General features: G+C 66.7%; 6 protein-coding genes across 6 annotated transcripts; 3 read left to right on the top strand and 3 right to left on the bottom strand.

Moving 5' to 3' along the window:
- Nucleotides 1-5,271: 5,271 nt before the first annotated feature.
- On the top strand, nt 5,272-7,030 carry EMIHUDRAFT_242840 (hypothetical protein; the record flags this gene model as incomplete). Its single annotated transcript, XM_005771779.1, has 3 exons — nt 5,272-5,733; nt 5,801-6,025; nt 6,473-7,030. The coding sequence occupies 3 exons, from the start codon at nt 5,272-5,274 to the stop codon at nt 7,028-7,030; spliced, it is 1,245 nt and encodes a 414-aa protein (XP_005771836.1).
- Nucleotides 7,031-7,469: 439 nt separating this feature from the next.
- EMIHUDRAFT_242839 (hypothetical protein) lies at nt 7,470-10,100 on the bottom strand (the record flags this gene model as incomplete). Its single annotated transcript, XM_005771778.1, has 3 exons — nt 7,470-7,491; nt 7,767-9,514; nt 9,624-10,100. 3 exons carry the CDS (start codon nt 10,098-10,100, stop codon nt 7,470-7,472), a joined length of 2,247 nt encoding a protein of 748 aa, XP_005771835.1.
- A 1,027-nt stretch (nt 10,101-11,127) lies between these two features.
- On the bottom strand, nt 11,128-12,733 carry EMIHUDRAFT_369457 (hypothetical protein). The gene is made up of 5 exons (XM_005771777.1): nt 12,232-12,733; nt 12,005-12,072; nt 11,794-11,931; nt 11,582-11,729; nt 11,128-11,517 (listed from the first exon to the last, which is right to left on the bottom strand). The coding sequence occupies exons 1-5, from the start codon at nt 12,604-12,606 to the stop codon at nt 11,449-11,451; spliced, it is 798 nt and encodes a 265-aa protein (XP_005771834.1). The 5' UTR covers nt 12,607-12,733; the 3' UTR covers nt 11,128-11,448.
- A 1,282-nt stretch (nt 12,734-14,015) lies between these two features.
- EMIHUDRAFT_430738 (hypothetical protein) lies at nt 14,016-15,262 on the bottom strand (the record flags this gene model as incomplete). The annotated part of the gene is made up of 5 exons (XM_005771776.1): nt 14,016-14,421; nt 14,454-14,710; nt 14,787-14,921; nt 15,003-15,063; nt 15,135-15,262. The coding sequence occupies 5 exons, from the start codon at nt 15,260-15,262 to the stop codon at nt 14,016-14,018; spliced, it is 987 nt and encodes a 328-aa protein (XP_005771833.1).
- An 806-nt stretch (nt 15,263-16,068) lies between these two features.
- Nucleotides 16,069-16,674, top strand: EMIHUDRAFT_369456 (hypothetical protein; the record flags this gene model as incomplete). Its single annotated transcript, XM_005771775.1, has 1 exon — nt 16,069-16,674. A coding segment is annotated over one exon (606 nt), but the record flags the coding sequence as incomplete, so codon positions are not given.
- Nucleotides 16,675-18,531: 1,857 nt separating this feature from the next.
- On the top strand, nt 18,532-19,669 carry EMIHUDRAFT_242833 (hypothetical protein; the record flags this gene model as incomplete). Its single annotated transcript, XM_005771774.1, has 5 exons — nt 18,532-18,546; nt 18,707-18,820; nt 18,893-19,001; nt 19,087-19,347; nt 19,584-19,669. The coding sequence occupies 5 exons, from the start codon at nt 18,532-18,534 to the stop codon at nt 19,667-19,669; spliced, it is 585 nt and encodes a 194-aa protein (XP_005771831.1).
- Between the last annotated feature and the right edge of the window lie 1,181 nt (nt 19,670-20,850).

The following is a 20,850-nucleotide window of genomic DNA, read 5'->3' as shown; positions in this document are numbered from 1 at the left end:
GTCCGCTGGGGCCCGACGAGCAGGCTCGTCGCGGACATGAGCGTCGCGTGAAGAAGCGGCATGAACGGCGCCAGCTCCGGCACCTCCGAGCAGCGGCGGAGAAGCGCCGACCGATCGATCTCGTTGTACGCGTTTTTGAGGTCGATCTTGACGAGCACAAAGTCGCCTCGCTGCTCGAGCAAGATGCGGATCCCGTTGATCATGATCGAGATTCCGCCCGAGACTCCTACCGCCACCTGCTGTGGCGCGAGCACGTCCGCCATCGCCGGGGCCACGCTGGCAGTCACCGAGGTGAGGATGGACCGCAGGGTGACCTCGCCCACCGCCACTGGCCGCACGTCAGGCTGTCGCATGGCCTCCACGTCGGCCTGCGTGACCGCCTTCTTGACGAGAGGCATCAACGAGGCGATCGAGGCGGCGCCGTAGAACCAGGTCGGCAAGTCCCCGCTGGCGAGCTCCGAGGCGAAGGCATCGTACTTCTGCATGACGCTGTCGGCCTTGGCGTCGTCGAAGGAGTGGGTGAGCACCCTGAGGTACTCGTTGCGGTTGCCCGAAGGCCCGGTGCCCGCGCGCCGCCGCAGCTTGCGGAACGTCTCGGTGAGGCTCACCCGCACCGCCGGGACCTGCACGGGCAGGTCGTGCGGGACGGGGCGATCGCGCTCCGGGTGCTTCCTGCGCAGCTGCAGGAGCACGGAGGCCGAGAGGTCGGCAATGCCCAGCGAGTGAAGCATCCGCATCGCGCGAGAGATCTCGCCGTCCGCGAAGAGCGCGAGCGCCGCGGACACCGCTGCCGAGCGCTCTCGCTCCGTCCGCTCCTCGAAGCTCTCGCGGCGATGCGCGCTCCAACGCCGAGCCGACCACGCTCTGGTGCGATCGGCCTCCCAGGCGCAGAGGAGGGCGGCCCGCTCGCCGTTGCGCCACCGCTGGAAGCGCAGGGCGAGAGACGTCGACACGTCGATGGAGCGACCGCCGCCCCGAGAGGTGCGCGCCGGCCCTCGCAGGAGCACGTCATGCAGACATAGTTGCCACTTGAGCCCGCGCTCGAGCGCCAGCTCATCGCCCGAGCTCTTGGCAGCCTGAATGAAGTCGAAGACGTCGACATTGGCTCTCGCCCACTCGCCTCGCAGCGAATCCGGTATCTCGAGAACGTGACTGCAAGGTGAGACGGCGCACTGGAAGGCGCTGTGCGCGTCAATGCACTCCCACTCGCCTCCCGGCGGCACCGCCGGTGGCGCCCTCGCATCAGGGAGGCTCACCTTCTCCGCCACCGGCGGGAGGGCATCCCATGCGGCCTGGCGCGTGGCGTCCGCGTCTGCCCGCGTTTTGGCCGCATGGCACGCCGCCGAGCGGCCGGCCGCCGCCTCGACGAAGGCCTGGTCGGCCTCCGAGACCTGTGCTTTACACAGCGGGCAGTCCGGTGGGGCCTGCTGGTTTGACCGAGCTCCAAAGGCGCTCCGCAAGCAGCCCGCACAGAAAGCGTGGGTGTGGTGACAGCCAAGCTGGCAGATGGTCGCCGTCTCTTCCACCTCGGAGAAGTCACAGAGGCAGATCCCGCATCTACTCTCGAAGAGCAGTTGCCGGTTCTCCTCTTGCCGCAGGAGCTGGTGCTCGATGTGAAGCCGGAGCCTCTGGCTCCGAGCTTCTTCTTCGAGCACCTCGAGGTAGGACATGGTCGTCCCATCCTCCAGCGGCCGCCCCTCCGCCTCCTCCAACCACCAGCTGTCTGCGGCCCCGTCCGATTGGGGGGGCATCCACTCGCCCTCAGCCTGCGATTGAGCCGCCGCCTCGGCTGCTGCAGCCTCCGCCGCCGCTGCAGCCAGCCGCTCTTCCGCCGCCAGCTGCGACTCAGCGATCCGCGCCAGCCTCTGCAGCCGAGTAGCAGCTGACTCAGCCGGCAGGGAAGGAGCAGCAGACTCAACAGCCTCACGAGCCTGGCTGGCTTGAAGGCGCTGCGAGCGGCGGTAAAGTTGGTCAGTGTTGCTGTCCTCTGTATCACCGCCGCCGCTGCCACCGCCGCCGCCGCTGCCACCGCCGCCGCCGCTGCCACCGCCGCCGCCGCTGCCACCGCCGCCGCCGCTGCCACCGCCGCCGCCGCTGCCACCGCCGCCGCCGCTGCCACCGCCGCCGCCGCTGCCACCGCCGCCGCCGCTGCCACCGCCGCCGCCGCTGCCACCGCCGCCGCCGACGCCACCGCCGCCGCCGACGCCACCATCGCCACTGCCGTCGTCGCCGTCGAAGCTGCGACCACCGCTGGAGCCATCAGAGCTGCCACCTCCAGAGCTCCTAGAGCTCCGAAGGCGGCGAGGGCCGCTGGCTCCACGTCGGCCATCGCCACCACCTCCCCGCTCACCGCTGCGACGTGACATCGCGATATGCGAGGTCACGTGCGCAGCGGCGCTCAGTTAGGTTGGTTGCGTCCGCTGGCTAAGCTTGGTTCGCGGTGGCGGGCGCCATGGCGACTGCACGATGGCAGGTAGGACGCACGTCTCGCTGCAGGCTTACCGCTATGCACAGCACAAGCCCTCGCCGGGGGCTCGAGCATGCGCAGCGAAAAGCACAGACGGATCCCCCCCTGTGAAAAAGTGAGGCGTGGTCTGTACTCGCCAGTGTACACACATACTCGACTATATCGAAAGAAGAATTTCCCCCGCACTGCGCCTGGCGAGACAGCGCAGGTACTCCTGCCGCCGCCCCTGCCACCCCTGTGTCAGTGTGCCTGTGGTAGTGAGAGACTGCCAGCGGGAAGCTGGAGGCAGGTTGCTAGACTGAGATGAGACCGCCAGTGGAGTTGGGAGCCCACCGTGCACCGCGCTGCGAGCCTGTCGTGTCCCTTGTCAAGAGCAGGAGAGCCCCACCTGTGCCCCTTGATCGTCCTTCCAAAATCCTGCTCGTGCAGGTGGGGACCCTGTCCTCCTCCCCCATCCCTCGTCTGGGTTTGGAGCACTTGGAGCACTTGGAGTGCAGTCAGCAACCGCACATCCAGGGCCGGGGAGCTCAGAAGCGCACCCAGCGGGCCGGATGATTGGCATCGGGTTGCGGGCAAGAGAGCCCTAGCCCCGGGGGTGCGCGTTCGCAGGGAAAGGGCCGTAAAGTAAACACGGGTCTCCGAGGGTTGGCCCCGCGTACCGGGTTTCCCCTTAACTGCAGGACGCCCCCTCTACTCGGAGCTAATGAACACCACCCTGCACGCCTCACACGTCACACCACCACTCCACACTCACTCGCGCAGGCACTTGAGTAGACCCCCCGCCTGAGGGCTCACCCCCGGTCTTCCCAGGGTTCCGACCCCCCTTGATTCGTTCTCTTGCTCGTCTCACGAGCGTCATGCGACGGCCGGTGTGGCCGTTTCCCTCGTTGTTGGTGTCGCTTCCTCCGCTGCCGCCCTTCATCTCCGCCAGCTTCTCCCGGCTCCACCGCTTCCGAGGGCGTCGACGGCCCGGCCGAGGTCTCCCCGGGCGAGGGCGGCGGCATTGGGTCGTGTCGCCTCCCCTCCCAGGGAGGTCGAGCCCGCTCTCCCTGGTCGGCGAGTCGTGCCCGCACTCGCGGCCTCTCTATCGTCCTCGGCTCGCCCCTGGGCTAGAGAGCCTTAACCCCTAGGGGGGGTGCGCGTTCGCAGGGAAAGGGCCGTAAAATAAACACGGGTCTCCGAGGGTTGGCTCTGCGCTCCGGGTTTCCCCTAGCAGCGGAACGCCCCCTCTACTCGGAGCTAGTAGACACCAGACACTAGCACGACAACACACCCACTCCTCACCGACACCACCGCTCGGAACCCCCCGCTCCGCACTCGGCCTCCTTACCCCCACTCCGAAGGGGATCCTCCCTCCCCTCGATCCTCCCTCCTGTTCGCCTTCCGATGGTCACGCGACGATTGCGGGGCCCGACCTCCCCTTCTAGCCTTTTTCGGCCGCGGCCCCGCCACCGCCTCGTCCCCTCTGCCCGACCTTGTCGACCCCGCCGACGATGTCGATGATCCCGTGCCCGACCCCCCGGGTAAGGGCGGCGGTATTGTGCCGTGTCGCCACCCCGCCCATGGAGGTCGGGCCGGCTCTCCCTGGTCGACGAGTCGCGCCCGCATCCGCGGCCTCTCTATCGTTCTCGGCTCGCCCCTCCCCGAGGTAGGTAGGTAGAAAGGTGAAGAACAGCCAGGCTCGGACTGGACACCAACGCGGTATGGGTGGACGCTAGACAGATGATGACGACACGCACGACGGCGACACACAGACACAAACAGGCTCACAAGACACACAGCCAGCTGGCTGCCACACACCCTGAGTTGGCGTACACATAACTCAAGGCCACATCCTCCCTGTCGCCCCCCCCAGCACTCCAAGGTGCCAAGAGAAACAAACAGGGCACAACAAACAACAGACGACAGGAAGTGATTAGTGATATGTGAGGCTAGAGCAGCTTGCTCCACCTCTAGCAATCTCGCCGGCCGGCGAGGCACGGACGAGACCGTGTGTGGGGTCTAGTGAGGTGTCTATGGACGCCCTCCTCACGGGCTAGCTGCCTACTGCTAGCCCGGGCTACAGTGGGTTGCGGGCATTAAGAAAACAGGATTCGGCGGCACGCCGCCGTTTCTAAGCCTTTCCACAGCCCTCATCCACCCCACGCCGTGGTTTCTTAGCTCCGGCCGGCCTCCTAAGGATTTTAGGTCAGAGGTAAGCTGCGGTCCGCGAGGGCGATGCCAGAGTCTGCCGCCGAGTCGGCTCTCTGGATGACGGGAAGACGCACACACGCCTCCATCTCCACTCCACTCAGAACACCGTAGACTTGGAAAGTGACAAGTGCGCGCGCCGCAGGCGAAGAGAAATTTTGAGCTGGGGCTCCCGTTCACACTCGAGACTCGTGCCTGGCCTTTTCTCGGGGCCGCGCCTGCGGCGCGCCGTGGTTTCTTAGATTTTTGCGGAAATCTCTTGGTAGGGTTTCTTAATGCGACGTTTTCTTAATGCCCGCAACCCACTGTAGCACTAATTCCGTGCTTTCTCTTTGCTCGACTGTATTGCCCGCTGCTCGGCCACCCGCGCCACGCCACACTCCCTCCATCCCCAACAGCGCTCCCGCCAGCTCCGCCTCTGCCGCCCCAGCTGTCACATCGGCACGCGACAGCTATCGATGGTCAACCGCCGCCCTGGCCTCTCCGGCAAGCAAAAGTCGGCCCTGCTCAAGCAGAAGCGCGCGGAGCAGCAGCAGCGGTCCGCGTCCAACGCCCGTGCAGGCGGAAGCGCCGACGCCGCCGCGCCGGCGGCCGGCGAGGCGGCTGCGAGGCAAATGGTGCAGCAGGTCTCTCGCGGCGGCGACACGAATCGGCTGTCGACCGCCTTCGTGCGCGAGCACGACCAGGCCGTGCAGGCGCGCCGGCTGCGCGGCTCCGAGCCCTTTGGCTGCGCAGCGGCCGCGGCGGCGCCACTCGCGTTTGAGCCGGCCGGCGAGAGCCTGGGGCTTCCCACGCGGGCGCGCGTCGAGGGCGCGAGCGCGGCAGCTCAGGAGGCTGCCGAGCGAACCGCCTTTGAGGCGTGGCTCGCGTCGGTCCACGGCGGCTGCCGCGCCGACGCACTCTCGCCCTTTGAGCACAACTTGGAGGTGTGGCGCCAGCTGTGGCGCGTCGTCGAGCGGAGCGACGTCGTCTGCATCGTGGCCGACGTGCGGAACCCACTGCTGCACGTGCCCGCCGCGCTGTACGAGCATTGCGCCGCGCGGCCCTCGCTGCGCCTCGTCATCGTCCTCTCAAAGGTCCGGCCTCGTCTCGCAGCGTGGCGGCTGAGCAGCCGCGTCTCTTCACGCCTCCGCGCGTGAACAGGTCGACCTCATCTCGCGCGAGGCGCTGGAGCGGTGGCGTGAGGCGCTGTCCCGCCGCTTCCCGCGCGCGCGGCTCGCCACCTTCTCCTCCAAGGGCAGGGAGGTCGGCGGCTCGCTAGGCGGAGGCGTCGCCTCGCGCCGAAAGGCGCTCGGCGCGCCGCTCTCGGCCGCGGGGCGACGCACGGTGCGCGAGTACGTCGAGGGCGTCGCAGAGGCGTGCGGCGTCGTCCTGCCGCCGCCCGACGGCGAGGCGGAGGGCGCGGGCCGGCGTGCGGCGGGCGCGGCGGCCGGCGGGGAGGGCGGGGAGGAGGAGGAGGAGGGCGAGGGCGAGGAGGAGGAGGAGGAGGAGGGCGGCGAGGCGGGCGACGGCGGCGAGTCGGCCGACGAGGGCGGCGGGCTGGTGGCGGTGGAGGAGGGGTGCGAGGGGGAGGGCAGCGACGAGGAGAGCGACGGCTCGGACGAGGACGAGGACGACGACGACGACGAGGACGAGCACGCGATGCTGCGCAGGATGGTTGCGGGCGTGGGCGTGCGGCCGCGAGGCGAGCCGGCGCGGGCGGAAGAGCCTTCTGGAGAGGGCGAGGGTGGCGGGGAGGAGGAGGAGAAGGGCGAAGGGCGGGGCGAGGAGGCCGAGGAGACGGCGGCGGTGGCGGCGGGCGGCGGCGCGTGCGAGCGCGACACAGTCACCGTCGGCTTCGTGGGCCATCCAAACGTGGGCAAGACGTCCCTGCTCAACGCGTTGGTGGGCCGCAAGGTTGCATCGGTCTCGCGCACGCCGGGCCACACGAAGCACCTCCAGACGTGGGAGCTGACGCCTCGCCTCACCATCTGCGACTCGCCCGGCCTCGTCTTCCCCGTTGCCGGCGTGCGCGTGCACGGTGTCGACGCGAGCGCGCGCGCCGTGTACGAGTGCTGCGGCCTCTTTCCGATTGCGCAGGTGCGCGAGGCCCTCTCGGCGGTGCGGCTGCTCTGGCACGCGCTCGACTTGCCGCGCATGTACAACTTGCGCCCCGCAGAGCTCGACGACGACGAGGACGAGCTCTCGCCCTTCGGCTTCTGCGCCGCGCTCGCCGAGCGGAAGGGCTACCGCCTCGCCCGCGGCCGCGGCGCACTCGACATCCACCGCGCGGGCCTCGAGGTGCTCAAGGATTGCGTGGACGGCGCTGTCTGCCTCGCGTTTGCGCCGCCGGCCCCTGCTGCTGCCGCGCCAGACCCGCGGCCGACAGGGTGATGAAAGCTCTCTACGCAGTCGCGTGTTTGTCAGAGTGAGTTTTCGCGTGTTTGCCAACTCAGTCTCAGAGAGTGAGAGTTTGCGCGGTCATGTACAGAGTAAGTGTAAGACGCTCCCAGTAACATCCATAAACATGACTGTCGCTCCCTGAGAGGCCAGATCGGAGAGCGTCGGCGCCGAGAGAGGCGGCCGCGCGCACGGGTGTGCTCCCCATACGGAGCGACACTCAGCGAGCGTCACCCCCCGCCGCGCGCCGGCCCCCCGCCCGCCGCCCGCCGCCCGCCGCGCCCCGCCGCCCGCCTGGCCCCAGGACCTTCGTGCCACCGCGCACCGGCACTCTGCCGCCGCGAGCCCTCGCTGCGCGGCCCCTCCTCCGCTGGACTCTCGCATGCGCAAAAGTCAGTCCCCTTCCAACATGCGCGACGAGACGAACAGTGGATTAGATCGGTGCAGGGGCTCGTCTGCTCGGGTCGCAGACGCGCGCCGAGCGGCTCGGACGATCGCGCCCGGTGCAGAGAAGCGGCGGGGGCGCGCTCCGCTGGAGGAGGCGGAGGACGCGGGCCGAAAGCGTCGACTCTCTGCGGCGCTGATCGCCTTGAGAGCAGCCTCGCTATAGTGGCTGGGGAGGAGCCCGGCTGATGAGCTGCGCCGAGACCCCGGAGTGGACTCCGCAGAGCTCCCCGTCCCCGCCCCGTGGCTCCGCGTCCTGCTCCCTCGTCTCGACGGCAGGAGTGACCGCTGCGGGGTCGGCTGGCATGAGGCGGGCGCGGAGGAGAGCTTGCGCCCATCGCCCTCGTCGGCGGTAAGGCACGACAGCAGCCGAGCCTGCTCCGCCTCTCTGTTGGAGGGCTGCAGCATCTCAACCTCCTCGTCCGACGTATCGGCCGCCACCACGCGGGCACGTGGTGATTGCGGGTCGCCCACCGGAGAAGGCTGCGCCGCGTGCGAGTCTTCGCAAGCCCACCGTCCGCCCCGCTTGGACATCCAAAATTCCTCCAGCCGCTTCTCGACCGACTCGTGCTGCAAGTCCTTGCGCGTGATGATGCCAGAGACCCGCTTCATTTTGTCCACCACAGGCAAGTGGCGCACCCCAATCTCGTTGAACATCCGATAGACTCGCGGCAAGGGTGTGAGCTCGCCCACCAAGATTGGCGACGGGTCCATGAATGGGCGCAGGTCGATTTGACGCTCCTTCTCCCGGGGGTCGAGCGCCAAGAGCGCGTGCACCGCGCCGCCGGCTCGCCGACTCCCGCGGCTGCCTGCCGTCTCGCTGCCGTCCTGCGAAGTGATGAAGCGCATGCGCGTCCTGGCCGTCAACGCCCAGGTCCCAATGGTCCAGACTCGCTCTTGCAGCAGCACCAGGAGCTGCCGTCGCTCTAGCATGCCAACGATGTGGCCGCCAACCCCGACGACAGGGAAGCCGTTGTGGTTGTTGGAGGCGAGGATTTGGACAACGTCGCCCACTAGGAGCTGCTCTTTGAGCGTGAGCACCGGCCCTGCCATCACATCGCGGGCCACGAGGGGCTCGAGCACCGCCGGCGGCGCATCCTCGAGCATGGGCAGCCTCATCAGCCGAATCATTCCATCGTCGAACGAGGGCGAGATGCGATCGCCGATGGCCTTTGAGATGGCGAGGGCGAGCATGATGGTAGGGAGCAAGTGCACGTCGTCGGTTATCTCGGTCAGGATCACCGCGATCGTCAGCGTCATCCGCGTCATCCCGCCGAGCACCGCAGTGGCGCCGACCAGCGCCATCACGCCCGGAAAGTCCGTCGCTCCCGAGCCGGGGACTTTCGCGCCGGCGAGGACCTCGCCCGTCAAGCGGCCGAGCACGCCGCCGATGATGATGCCGGGGACAAAGTTGCCCGCGGGAACCGCGATCCCCATCGATGCGATCGCGAGCAGGTAGTACACGGCGAGTACGAGCCCGAGGGTGAGCGGCGGAAAGGGCGGCGTGGCGGACGGATGGCGTGAGAGCAGGTGCTTGATCACGCCCTCCTGCCCACTGTGCATCAGCGTTGCCATGGGACTGTAGTGGCCGGCAGCGCAGTCGAAGCCGTGTAGCGTAATGCTCGCGTGAGCGTCGTCGGAGTGAGCTCCTCCCGAGCCGCATGAGACGGCCTCCGACGACGGCGGGCAAGGCTCGCACGCGGTGGCGACGGGGAGCCAAAAGTACACGCTGAACACGGCCACGCTGAGGAGCACCACCTCGGCGACACGGCCGAATGGGCCCAGCCGCAGCGAATTGCGGCGCCGGTTGATTCGAACCACAAGGTCGTTGTAGAGCGCGCCGAGAATGCCCCCGGCGAGCGAGAGGAGCGCCATCCACACAAATGCGAGTGAGTTGATGGGCGGGGAGGGGCCGTGCGAGCTGCTGCCGAGTCCGAGCACGAAGCCTTCGCTGTGCATCAGCGGGACAAAGTGGATGAACAGGCTGAGCGTCGTCACAACGACGACGGAGCAAATGAAGCTACGCCACGTGAGCTGCGAGGGGCGACAAGCCGGTGAGAAGGAGGAAGGGAATGATGGGATTGTGGAACGGGTGAGCGGGGTAGCAGGCCGGCTCAGGCGAGGGGGGGGGGGGGGGGCTCACATTGGCGCTCCAGGAGGAGCAGACCTCCTCGAAGGAGTACAGGATCCCGCCGAGGGGCGCGTTGAAGGCGGCGGCGACGCCTGCAGCTGCGCCCATGCCGACCCACTCGCGTTGCGGTCGCGGCAGTCGGAGCTCGAGGAAGCGCTCGAGGCCGCAGACCTTGGAGCGGGATACGACGGCGCCAACCATCGCCCCGATGTGCACCATCGGGCCTTCTTTGCCGAGCGGCAGCGCCGTCGCTACCACAAGGGTGATTCCGATGGATTTTGCCACGAGGGCCGGCAGGCTCGCCCACTGCTTGCGCTGATGCACTCCGTTCAGGTAAGCTTTTAGCGCTGGCAGCCCTGAGCCGCGAGCTTGCGGCGCCCACACGGTGAGAAGTGCGGCGACGAGGACGAAGCCGGTGTTGATGGAGACGTAGACGCCGAACGCGGCAAGCCTCCGAGGAGTCTCCTCGATCGGATCTGCGGCCGCCATGGACCTGCGGCTGCCATGACTTTCATCGTGGCTGTCGTGTGCCGCGGTGGCCGCGTGGGCGCTGTCCAGTCGTGGATGCTGGCCCCACATGGCTTGCATCATCAAGCTGTTTGCCTAGTATTGAGCAATCTTAATTTCAGAGCGGGCCCCTATCCGCACGCCTGACCGACTATAGCTGTTCGCCTGGGCGTGCAGCAGCGCGGCAGCAATGATCTGGCTCGCCGCGATGATCGCGATCCCTACCCCGATGAGGCCGACGAGCAACAAGACGACGGCGTGGAATTTGAAGCGGTAGCGCTTGTCGAGGTCCATGCGTCGCTCAAAGTGGATGCGCGACTCCTCGCCGTCGTACCTGTGCCACAGCAGGGATGGGTCGGAGGAGGCCCATGACACATCACACCGGTCGTCGAGGGCATACTTGTATGACTCATACTCGTGGAAGGCCCACGGCGTCGCCGCAGCCATTCCCTCTGGCTGGACGACGTTACTGCGGCGGCCAGTGCGAGCCGATGACCGCCTCCTTCTCATTGACTCGAGCGCTGTCGATCGCGCCCGCTCCTGCATCGCGATGTAGTTGCTCGTCAGCCGCGACGCCTTCTTTGAGAGCCCGTCGGGTGGCAACGTCTTGTCGCGCATCGTTGGCTCGAGCGTTTGGATCGTGATGTTTGCGCCCGAATGGCGCCGGCCGCGACTTGTCATCTCTACGCGCGAGGGCGAACCGTGTGCTTCTCACTCTGATTGGCTCTCGCTAACTTTCGGGCGCGGCGCGGGGTGTGTGGTCGAGCGTAACCGCCATGAGAAATAAGTCCTGCTCTCTAGCGACTCGCGTCTCGCCGAGAGAATGTTCCGACCAAGGACCAAGCCCCTGGAATCAGCAGAATATCTGCCAAACGTCGACACCGACGGCGCTCTTGTCGCGCGCGCTCCGGCCTCCGCCCTCTCCTCTCGCGCTCCCGCGGCCTCCGCCCTCTTTCCTCAAAAAAGGGCTCAACCGCGCCGTGGGCGCTGCCGATTTGGCTTTTGGCATCCAATTTACATTTTTTTAAAGCAAGAGCTCAGCTAGAGCCTAGACGAACCCCAATAAATTATCGAACCCACATGCAAGCCACAGGCTAGCCCCGACTTGCCTACTGCCTCCGGCGCGCAATAAATACTTCGAACCCCCATGCAGCGACCGCGTCGCCCCGACTCATGCACCATCCCCCGCCCTGACCCTAACTTCTGCTGACCCCACTCGACACAAGATGCAGGCAGCGGCGAGCGCTAGGAATAGACCATTCTTCCCGCCACCCTTCGCGCCGGGCGATGTCCCCTCGACGCCTTCATGCTCGAACATGCCGACCGAGCCTCATGCCTGAGCCTCCACGCCGTGCGTCCATTTCTTGTGGATGGCCAGCGCACTCGACTCGAGGAAAGCCTGCGGAGGGAGGGCTTCGCGTCAAGAGCTGCGGCGGCGCTGCGCAACCGCGCGGCGGCGGCGCCTTTCCGCAGAGGTCGCACGTGTGCTCCCTGACGGTGTCGTGCACTCTCATGTGCGTCGCGAGCGCCGCCGGGTTGAGGAACGCCTCGTCGCACTGGTCGCACTCGTATACGCGCCGGCCGAGTCCGACGAGGACGTTGCGCGCGCGCCTAGGTTGCAGGCGAGCAGGTGAGCGAGCGAGCGTCGGCCGCCGGTGCCCCGCTGGCCGCGCGCTTGTGAAGGCCCGACGTCTCCTCGTTGCCGCCGTCGCGCTTCAGGTGCGTCCGCTTGTGCCGCGCGAGGTGGCCGGCTTGCGCAAAGGCGGCGTCGCACCGGTCGCACTTGAAGGGCTTCTCGCCCGTGTGGATACGCCTGACAGGGGGGGGGGGGGGAGTGGACTGCAGCGGGAGTCGCGGGCTCGGGAATGGCAAATGGCGAGCCGCACTTGTGCTCAGTGAGGGCGCCGGAGCGCTTGAAGGCGGCGTCGCACTGGTCGCACTTGTGTGGCCGAATCTGCCGGCAGCGAAGGAGGAGGTGGGGCGGATGCGCGAACAGGGACTGGGAGAGGGGGGGGCGGGGCGCGCGATCGGCCGAGACCGCGCGCGGCGCTGCTGTTCGACAGGGGCGCCGGCGCTGGGCGCAGGCTGCGCGCGCAAGGAGGGAGGCGCTCGCCTGGGAGTGCGTGCGCCGGTGGTCCGCCAGGTACCTCGACTGCGCGAACACGGCGCCGCAGAGCTCGCAGGTGTGCCCGCCCTCGCCCTTGGCCGCCGCCGGCCCCCGATTCACCATCACGTCCGCGATGGAGTTCTCCAGCCCGGCTGATGGCGTGGGAGCCGCCGCGGGCGGCAGCGCGGCCTGGCTGGCCAGCAGCGCGAGGCGGGAGGCGACGACGGCGGGGCGGGGCGGGGCGGGGCGGGGCGCCGGGGCGACCGTGGAGGCGACCACGGGCGGCGGCGGCACGGCGCTCGGAGCAGCCTGCGGAGGCCGCTCGAGCGGAATTGCGTGCACGAGCGGGACGCCCGCCCCAGCGAGGGGCAGGGCCGGCATGACCGCCGAGGCGGTGGAGGCGAGGGTGTGGAGCTGCGGCGGTGCCTCGAGCGCCGGCGCCTCGTCCTCGGCCATCGCTAGGGTCGGCGCTAGCGGGAAGGCGGAGATGGGGACGGCCGCGCAGTAGCAGCTCTGTGGGCTCGCTCGTCCTTCCCAAAGGCGGCGCGTGGCGGCCCTTTCTTTTCGCACTAACAATTGGGCGAGTGTGCGCGTTGGTGTCCAGTCCGAGCCTGGCTGTTCTTCACCTTTCTACCTACCTACCTACCTGTGTGTGTGTGTGTGTGTTCATGGAGGCAACCGATGCGAGTCGACTGGTGTGTGTCGTCGTGGTTTCGTATCAAGAATACTCACTCACACACTAACAATTGGGCTTCAGAAGCAGCGTATCTCGGTCGTTCTTCACACGGCAATCGCAGAGCAGGTAGGTTGTGAATGAGCTTGCCTGTGGCGGGGGCGGGCGGGTGCACGGAGCTAAGTGCCTCGCCGCCCTCGCAGGAGTCGCTTAGGCGGCTCCCGTGGTGTACCTGTGCTAGTGCCTAGTCCCACTTTGCGTGCCAGTCCCCGTGCCCAGTGTCGTGCGAGGGAGTTTTGTTGTAAAATTCTTTTCGCACCGTTCGAGGCCCTCCTGGTGGGAGTCCAAGCAGGAAGTGGTGAAAGGCGGCGTGGTCCGTGGAGACAGCCTTGTGTTTCACTCACTCTGTTCATAGCGCGCACTGGCCTTCTCCTCTGTTCATAACCCACGCTTCGCGTCTTCACACCTCCTCTGCAGGACTCACCCCTCTACGCTCCCTTTTGCAGGATGAGGCGTAGCCACCTTAGTGCATTCGCGCTCCCTTTTGCAGGATCGTGTTAGTCCCTTGAGGTGTTGACGATATTTCCTTCTTTTCGTGTTACGCTTACAAGCCGTCTCCTTGAGTCGCTCTCTCTCTCTCGCCGATGCGGCCCGCTGCGGCGCTCGTCTACCTCGCGAGCGTCGCCCGAGTGGCCGCCATCCAGTATTTACTTTTCACTTTCCTCTTGCCTTTGCCTCACTCCGCAGTGACCAGTGTCGACGGCAGTCTAGGCGGCGCGGCAGCCTCCAGGTTCATGGGTCGAACCGGAAGATAACCGGAGAGGGGAAGAGAGATCGAAAAGAGTAATATGAACTCTATGTCCCTCCTATATGAGGGATGTCGACGAGGATTGAGGTGCGGCCAAGTCTTCTTCCCAAGAGCGGTGGGCGTGGCGGCCGGTCGTGGTAACAGTGTCTCATGCCAACCAGCAACCTCTGAAACATAAAAACTCTGTACGTGAACGTCGCACCGGCCTGAGATGCATTTATTGCTTTCCGGCCCGTCGCCGTCGCGCGCGAGCGCCCCCGTCCTGCTGTCCGCAACGGCCACAAATACTCGTCTCCACCGCCGCGGGGCTCACTTGCCAGCCTTGGCGACGCACAGGCCCTGGTTGTGCATGAAGGAGAAGGTCCCCTTCTCGCGGCTCATCACGAGCGACTCCGCGGCGAGCGTCGCGCGGTGCGTCTTGGAGAGCGAGAAGAGGCCGGGGTACGAGACGCCGTCGAGGAAGGTCGTCTCGCCGACGAGCCTCTCCTTGAGCCTCGCGTCCACCTCGGCGGGCGTCAGCGGCGCGACCAGCTCCGCCGAGTCGGAGGCCATGTGCCAGCCCCACTCGTCGAGGAAGGAGTAGACGGCGTGCTTGTACGCCGTCACCGCGGGGAAGACGGCGCGCAGCGTCGAGTTGATCGGCGACCACACGAGCCGGTGCTGCTTGATGCCCGCCGCGCCCGCCTGCGTCACAAAGATGCCGCCTACAGGAAGGCTCCGAGCAGAGGCTCAGAGGGAAGGTTCGACGGCGCGCCGGCGGCGGCATCGCAGGCTCCGCCCGGGTTGAGCTTGGAGCGGAGCATCTCGTAGAACTCGGTGGTGTAGAGCTGGTAGCACGGGCCGCCCTCGAGCGGGTCGTCCAGGTCCATGATGATGACGTCGAACCCGTTCTGCTCCTTCTCCAGCACCGCCTTTGCGTCGTCGATGATGAGCTCCAGCCGCGGGTCGGCAAAGGCTGCGGCATTCTCGGGGAGGTGGTCCTTGCAAAAGGTCACCACGTCCGCCTGAGGCAGCGCGGCGCGGCGCGTCGGCGAGGCCGGGCGGGACCAGCTCGCCGTGCGGGCGAAGGAGAGGCCGCACGTCAATGTCGACCATCACGCAGCGCTCGACCGACTTGTGCCGCAGCACCTCGCGCGCGGTCGAGCCCTCGCCGCCGCCGCCGATGTAGACGCTCCGCGGGTTCGGGTGGGCAAGCAGCGCGGGGTGGACCAGCGCCTATCCACGCGGGTGCGGGCGTCGCTCGGCCTCGAGCCGATGCGGACGGGTGCGCAAAGCGCGGAGGAGAGAGGCTCAGACCTCGTGGTAGACAAACTCGTCGCACTGCGTCGACTGGATGAGGCCGTCGATCATCAGCGTGCTGCGGCGACGCGGGCGCGTGTGAGCGGCGGCTGCAGCGAGAGAGCTCGCGGCGAAGCGGCGCACACACACCGGCCAAACGGCTCCAAGTCGACAAGGTCGACGGTCTGGAACTCTGACTGCGACGAGTCGAGGATCTTTTTCAGCCTGTACCCGACCCGCAGCCCCGTCTCGATTTCCTCCTCGACCCACTTTGACATTGCTTGCAAGTGAGACGCGCGCCGGAGAGGGCGCTGCGGGGCCTTCGACGCGTCTACGTGCGGAGCTGGCCGCAGGATAGAGGTAAAGAAGAATTTAAGCCGCCGAGCTCTCACAGCAGACTGGCACCGAGTAGAAAAGAAAACTGCCGAACATCTCGGCGCTCTTCGCTCCTGGTCGGTCTCGCTGGTCGGCCGCACGCGTGCGGCTCGCTGATCGGTCGGCGACGATCCGACCGAACATCTTCTTGAGCCTGCCGGCAAGCTGCAATTCGTCTAACGCGTCGAAGCTCTCGATCACTCGTTGCTTGCGCAGCGCATGCAAGCGCGCGGCTTCCCGTCGGGAAGACCGCCATTGCGCCATCGGCTTGCGCAAGCATCCGCACGAATGCGCTTGCACAGGCGCGTGCGCAGGCCGTCGAGGAGCGCCGCCGCCGGCCGATCGCGGTGCTGGCTCGGGCTCTCGGACTCACGGCTCGGCTGGAGGCGCGCGAGGCGGCGGCGGAGAGCTGCAAGCCGCACGAGCAGCGCGGCATCACCGGCCCGCACGGCCGGCTGCTGATCCCGGTTTCGCCAGACACGCCCTTCGTCGCCTCTGCGCTGCGAGCTGCCTTCCAAGGGCTTGGCGGCGAGGCGGCGGCCAGGCAGGCGGGCCTGACGCCTGCGGCGTGGCTGGTCGAGCTCGCTGTGCTGGTTGCGCTCCCTGGAGCCGCAGAGCAGCCGCCGCACCTGGACGTTCTGCCCCGCGATGCGCTCTCGATGGCCACGCTCTTCTTGCCGCTTCAAGAAACCACGGCTGCGAACGGGGCCACCGTGCTCTACCCCGCTCCTCCGTCGGAGGTGGCGGCGCGCTGCGACTGGGACGCGATGCAGCGGGGAGCAGGCGGCGGACGCACCTTCAGCGCAGACGGCACGGACACTGCCGACGACACAGTGGGAGCGGCGGAGGCGAGGATGCGGGCCGAGTTTGCAGAGGATGCCGCGGCGAGCGCGGGTCTCTCGATGCCCGTCTCCTCCCCTTGGACGCGCTTCTCCAAGCCAGCGCTCGGGCTGGGCACACCTCTGAGCATGGCGCTGAAGGCCGGCGATGCGCTGTGGATGGACTACCGCTGCTTCCACCACGGCGGCGCCAATCGCAGCGACGAGCTGCGGGCCGTGCTGTACGCGACCTTCAGCGAGGACAGGGAGGAGGGCGAAGGTGCGGAGACGATGGACGCCGAGGCTGGTCACGGGGACCACACGTCCTTTTCGATGGCGCCGCGGGAACAGTGCCACTGCCTCTCCGAGTATTTGGGTGCGAGGCTTTGAGACGGAGGTCTTTTTGGTCTTGGCAGGGTCCGCTTTACCCTTTAGCTTTACGGCTTTTGTTGACTCTGTTGGTGGGAAAATCAATATGTAAATCCCTAAATGAATTTCGCTTTTTGCATGTAGTATGTGCGATATTTAAAGCCGTGCCTGCTCGTGAAGAAAATGAATGATTCATGTTATACGTGTGAAGATACATGTAGCTGATAGCAACACAGTGACGATTTACAGCACACACAGCGAGCGAGCGCATGAGTGTGTCTCACCACCTCTCACATGCCTGTGAAGTCTCCGAAGTTGTGTTCTACTCTATCGACGTAGATTAGCTACTCCCGTTCCCTCTGCCTCTCAACTCAAGCCGTTCTCGTCCTGCCCTGGCCTCACTTGCACTTCCACACCGGTTCGCCGTTGAAGGTCGCGTCCTCCTCGCACGCCAGGTGCCCTGAGCTCGCGAGCGACCCCGGCGCTATCTCCTCCATCTCTTCCCGGTCGATGCCTTCGTACCACGCGTACTTTTCCGGCGATGACGTGCACACCACATTCACGCCGTCTGAGTCGCTGTTGACGAGGTAGCAGGCCACCTCTCCCTCCGCTGCGTCTCCTGTCGGTGCCGGCGAGCCGCTGAAGGCCTCCACAATGAAGGCACGCACCCCGCGACTGGCGCCCTGAGGAGCACCGAGGACGCGGAGCGCGATGCGGCGCAGACCCAGCTTTGGCAGTCCGGCGACCGCCGTACGCGCACGCCCAAAGACGCCAAAGCGATGGGGATCAATGCCGGCATCTGGCTGCGGGACAAAAGCCCTCGCCCGAGGGTGGCGTGGCGGCGCGTAGACTGCGGCAGCCTGCCGACCGTACACCGTGCGAAGTACCTGCAGCGTTGGAGACTGGGGCAAGCCACAGAGAAGGGTCAGGAGCATGTTGAGTGCTGCTGGATGCACTTGATGATGAGCAGGGGCGAAGTTTCAAGAATTCTAATATGGTCCAACCCTCGGAGAGTATTCTTTAGCTCCGAGTAGAGGGGGCGCTCCGCTGCTAGGGGAAACCTGGAGCGCGGACTAACCCTCGGAGAGTATTCTTTAGCTCCGAGTAGAGGGTGCGTTCTGCTGCTAGGGGAAACCCGGAGCGCGGTACTATCCCTCGGAGACCCGTGTTACGGCCCTGCGACCGCGCACCCCCTGGGCTAGGGCTCTCTTGCCCGCAACCCGATGCCAATCATCCGGCCCGCTGGATGCGCTTCTCAGCTCACCGGCCCTGGATGTGAGGTTGCCGACTGCACTCCAAGTGCTCCAAGTGCTAATATCCACCTTCAAGCCCTGATATACTCCGGCACGCCGAAAGTGGAGCTAAAAAGTCGTCCTTGACTTCTCAGCGCCCTGACGGCCCGCCGATGGCAGACCCGACTCCCTCCATCCGCATGGCGCCGCCCGATGGTGCCGGTAACCCTATTCCGGAGCGGTTTCTCCTAGGGTTAGCGCCGAAAAAGTCGGCTCCCTTAGCTCCGGCTAGGGCTAAGGGGCCTCCGCAGCCGACCGCGAGGAAGGGCCGACTTTGGGTTAGCATAGCGGGCCGATAAGGCCGCCCACACCCGCGAGGATGGTTGTGTGTTTGCCTCCCCGACTCGGACGGCCGCCTCAGAGGGCGGGAGTGCTTCCTCTCGCCCTCTCACCCGCGGGAGATGGCCGAGTCCACGGAGCCGCACGCTGCCTCTCCTTGGACGCAAGGCTCCGACTTCTATAGAGAAAACCCCATCTGCACCAGCGTTTTAAAGTGAAATCGTCAAGAGAAATCGATGCCCCGGGCTGGGCTTTGGGGTAGGCAGCCACCCTTTCGAAGGTGAGGCGTATCTGCCGACCTGTGAAGACGCTTTACTTGCGAGCAGTGCGTGGACCAGATGGCACGAGGGCACCGCAACATGGCTAAGGAGGCAGGGAAGCTTCTGCTCCGAGACGGCCGCTCAGGACCGCAAAATGGTGTTCCTGAAGGTTGTGTCAGTCGGGCTGGCCAGTCCCCGGAGCCTGACGGTCCAATGTTTCCCTCAAGAGTACTTCTCCCCTACCCCACCCTTCCACTTTAGATGTGTCGGACCATGCGGGGCGCGCGCACTAAGACAGTGATGGTAGCTCACCTAACCCGTCGCACCAGGGCTCCAATTCCATCTCTCGCTCGCGGATCTCGATCCTACCGTGCCAGTACGGCGGTCTGGGCACGAAATTATTCCTCCCCCAGCGGTTCATGAAGATACAAAAGAAGAAACCGGTGTCGCCAGTGTGAACAGCGACTTTTGAGAGCTCACAGCTGCTACCGAGCTCTGTGTCGCCCTGAGCTCAGAGAGCCGCCCTCTGCGCGCGGGGCCTGGCGCACGCGATCCGGGCCATGCCGTTTAGCCGCCCCTTTGCCTGCCAGACGACCAGCGCCCGCTGCCAGCGCAGCTGGAATGGTGTCATGATTTGGGCCGCGACTCACGCCACTCGTCAACAACGACCCGCTGTTGGTTACGCACGGCATCGCGGCATTCCACTCAGGTGTCAAGGTCGCTTCTCTGATTGCAACAGACGGTTCCGTGCTCGTGGTTGCGACCCCGCTTGCTACAAACTTGCTCCTCGACCACTGCCTGGACTTCGTGCGACACCGCAATTCAGTTCAAGCGAAGCGCGAATTGGCAAAAAAGCGCCGAAGGCGGTCAAAGGCGCTGCGGAGGAAGGAGCTGCGATTGTACCGGCGGGGCTTTGGCGCCCACCTTGAAATTGCGTGCGGACGCTCGTACTGCTTTTTCAGAACGGAGAGTGGCAGGTTCGAATGGCTACCATCCTCGTCGACGCGCGTCGAGAGGCTCGCTACGCCCGACCGCAACCGACACGACCCGTCCCGCCGCGCTTCAACCCCACCCGAGCTCCCACCCCACGCGCGACTGTCGCCCCCCCCCCTCCCCCGACACATATTCTCACACCCGCCGGGACGCAAAACGCTCTCGGCGAGAGCCACAAGAAGGCGTCCACACAGCAAGCCGCTCCTCGGACAGGCGTGCTCGATGCCTGCGAGCGCATTGCGCACGCTTTGAACGGTGGCGAAGCCAAAAACACCGATGGTGGCCGTCCGCTGGCGTGAGCGGCGGCGGTCGAGACATCACCCTTCGCGCCGACCAATCCCCCAACAAACCCAACCCAAACCAAAACAACCCAAATGAAAGCACGATTCTCCTGTTTGTTGGGCCCTCGGCCCCGAGTTTGAACAAGGGCGACGGACGCTTGCGTCCAGCCTCCAACAACGCCTCCCCGGCGCAGAGGGCCCCCCGGAGGGATGCTCAACCGCTCCACGCCACGCCGCTTGCGGCGGTCCTCTTCCCAGCTCCGCTGAGGGCACCTGTATTTTTCGCAGCACGCTTGATCGTGTGGACGGCGACGCCGCCGAGACGACCCGAGACGAGCGCGCGGCTGATGGGCAAAAAATCGCGCAAAGGTGGCAAGGGCGGCGGCGGTGGCGTCGGCGGCGCCAAGGGCAGCGGCGCCAAGGGCGGCGGCGCCAAGGCCCAGGAGGCCCACTTCGACAATAACGCGAAGCCGATGCTGACGCCGCAGCTCCTCGCGTCCGTCGCGCCTGCAGCCAACGGCGCTGTCGACGACGTGCTGTCGACCGCCGCGGAGATTGCGTCGACCGTCGCCTCCGACGTGGGCGAGCCTGCAGAGTACGCGACGACCGAGGATGTGGTGGCTGCGGCATACGAAGTGGCGCCGGCAGGCGGCGCGCCGACGGAGGCGGAGCGGGCGGCGGCGATTGCGGCGGAGGCGGAAGTGGCGGCGGCCGCCGCCGCCGCGCTGGAGGAGGAGGAGAAGGCGAGGGCGCAAGCAGAGCGCCAGGCGGCGGAGGCGGCGAAGAAGGCGGCGGCGGTAGCCGAGGCGGCGGCGGCCGAGGCGGCGGCGGCACAAGCGGCGGCAGCCGAGGCGGCAGCCAAGGCCGAGGCGGCGGCGGCGGCCAAGGCGGCACGGCCAGGCAAGTCGGGGACGAGCTGGATCGACAAGGACGCCTCCACCGAGCAGGTGATTGAGGCGGTGGACGAGGCGCTGGCGCAGGCCCGCGAAACGCTCGCCGCGGCCGGCGGTGCGGAGGAGGCTGCGCCACTCGCCGCCGGCGGACGCGTCGCGAGCGCGGTGTCGCTCATCGAGGGGGTGCCCTACAGACCCGCGAGGGTGGCGGAGGCGGTGGAGGCGGCGCTGCTGAAGCAGAACCCCTCCGCGATCGTGACGTCGCTCGAGGCGGCGCTGACCAAGGCGGAGGCGGTGCTCGCGGAG

Source organism: Emiliania huxleyi (genome assembly GCF_000372725.1).
Source record: "Emiliania huxleyi CCMP1516 unplaced genomic scaffold EMIHUscaffold_370, whole genome shotgun sequence".
NCBI classification, from domain to species: Eukaryota; Haptophyta; order Isochrysidales; family Noelaerhabdaceae; genus Emiliania; species Emiliania huxleyi.
This window is presented reverse-complemented; position numbering and strand designations above follow the sequence as displayed.

Excerpts from the sequence above, each read along its gene's own strand:
- EMIHUDRAFT_369457 (XM_005771777.1), bottom strand. The coding sequence starts at position 12,606 with ATGCCGGCCCTGCCCCTCGCTGGGGCGGGCGTCCCGCTCGTGCACGCA. Across the intron at positions 11,932-12,004 it reads GGCGCCCTCACTGAGCACAA|GCGTATCCACACGGGCGAGA; the intron begins GTGCGGCTCGCC and ends CCCCCCTGTCAG. Across the intron at positions 11,518-11,581 it reads CGTGCGACCTCTGCGGAAAG|GCTTTCCTCGAGTCGAGTGC; the intron begins GCGCCGCCGCCG and ends CTCCCTCCGCAG.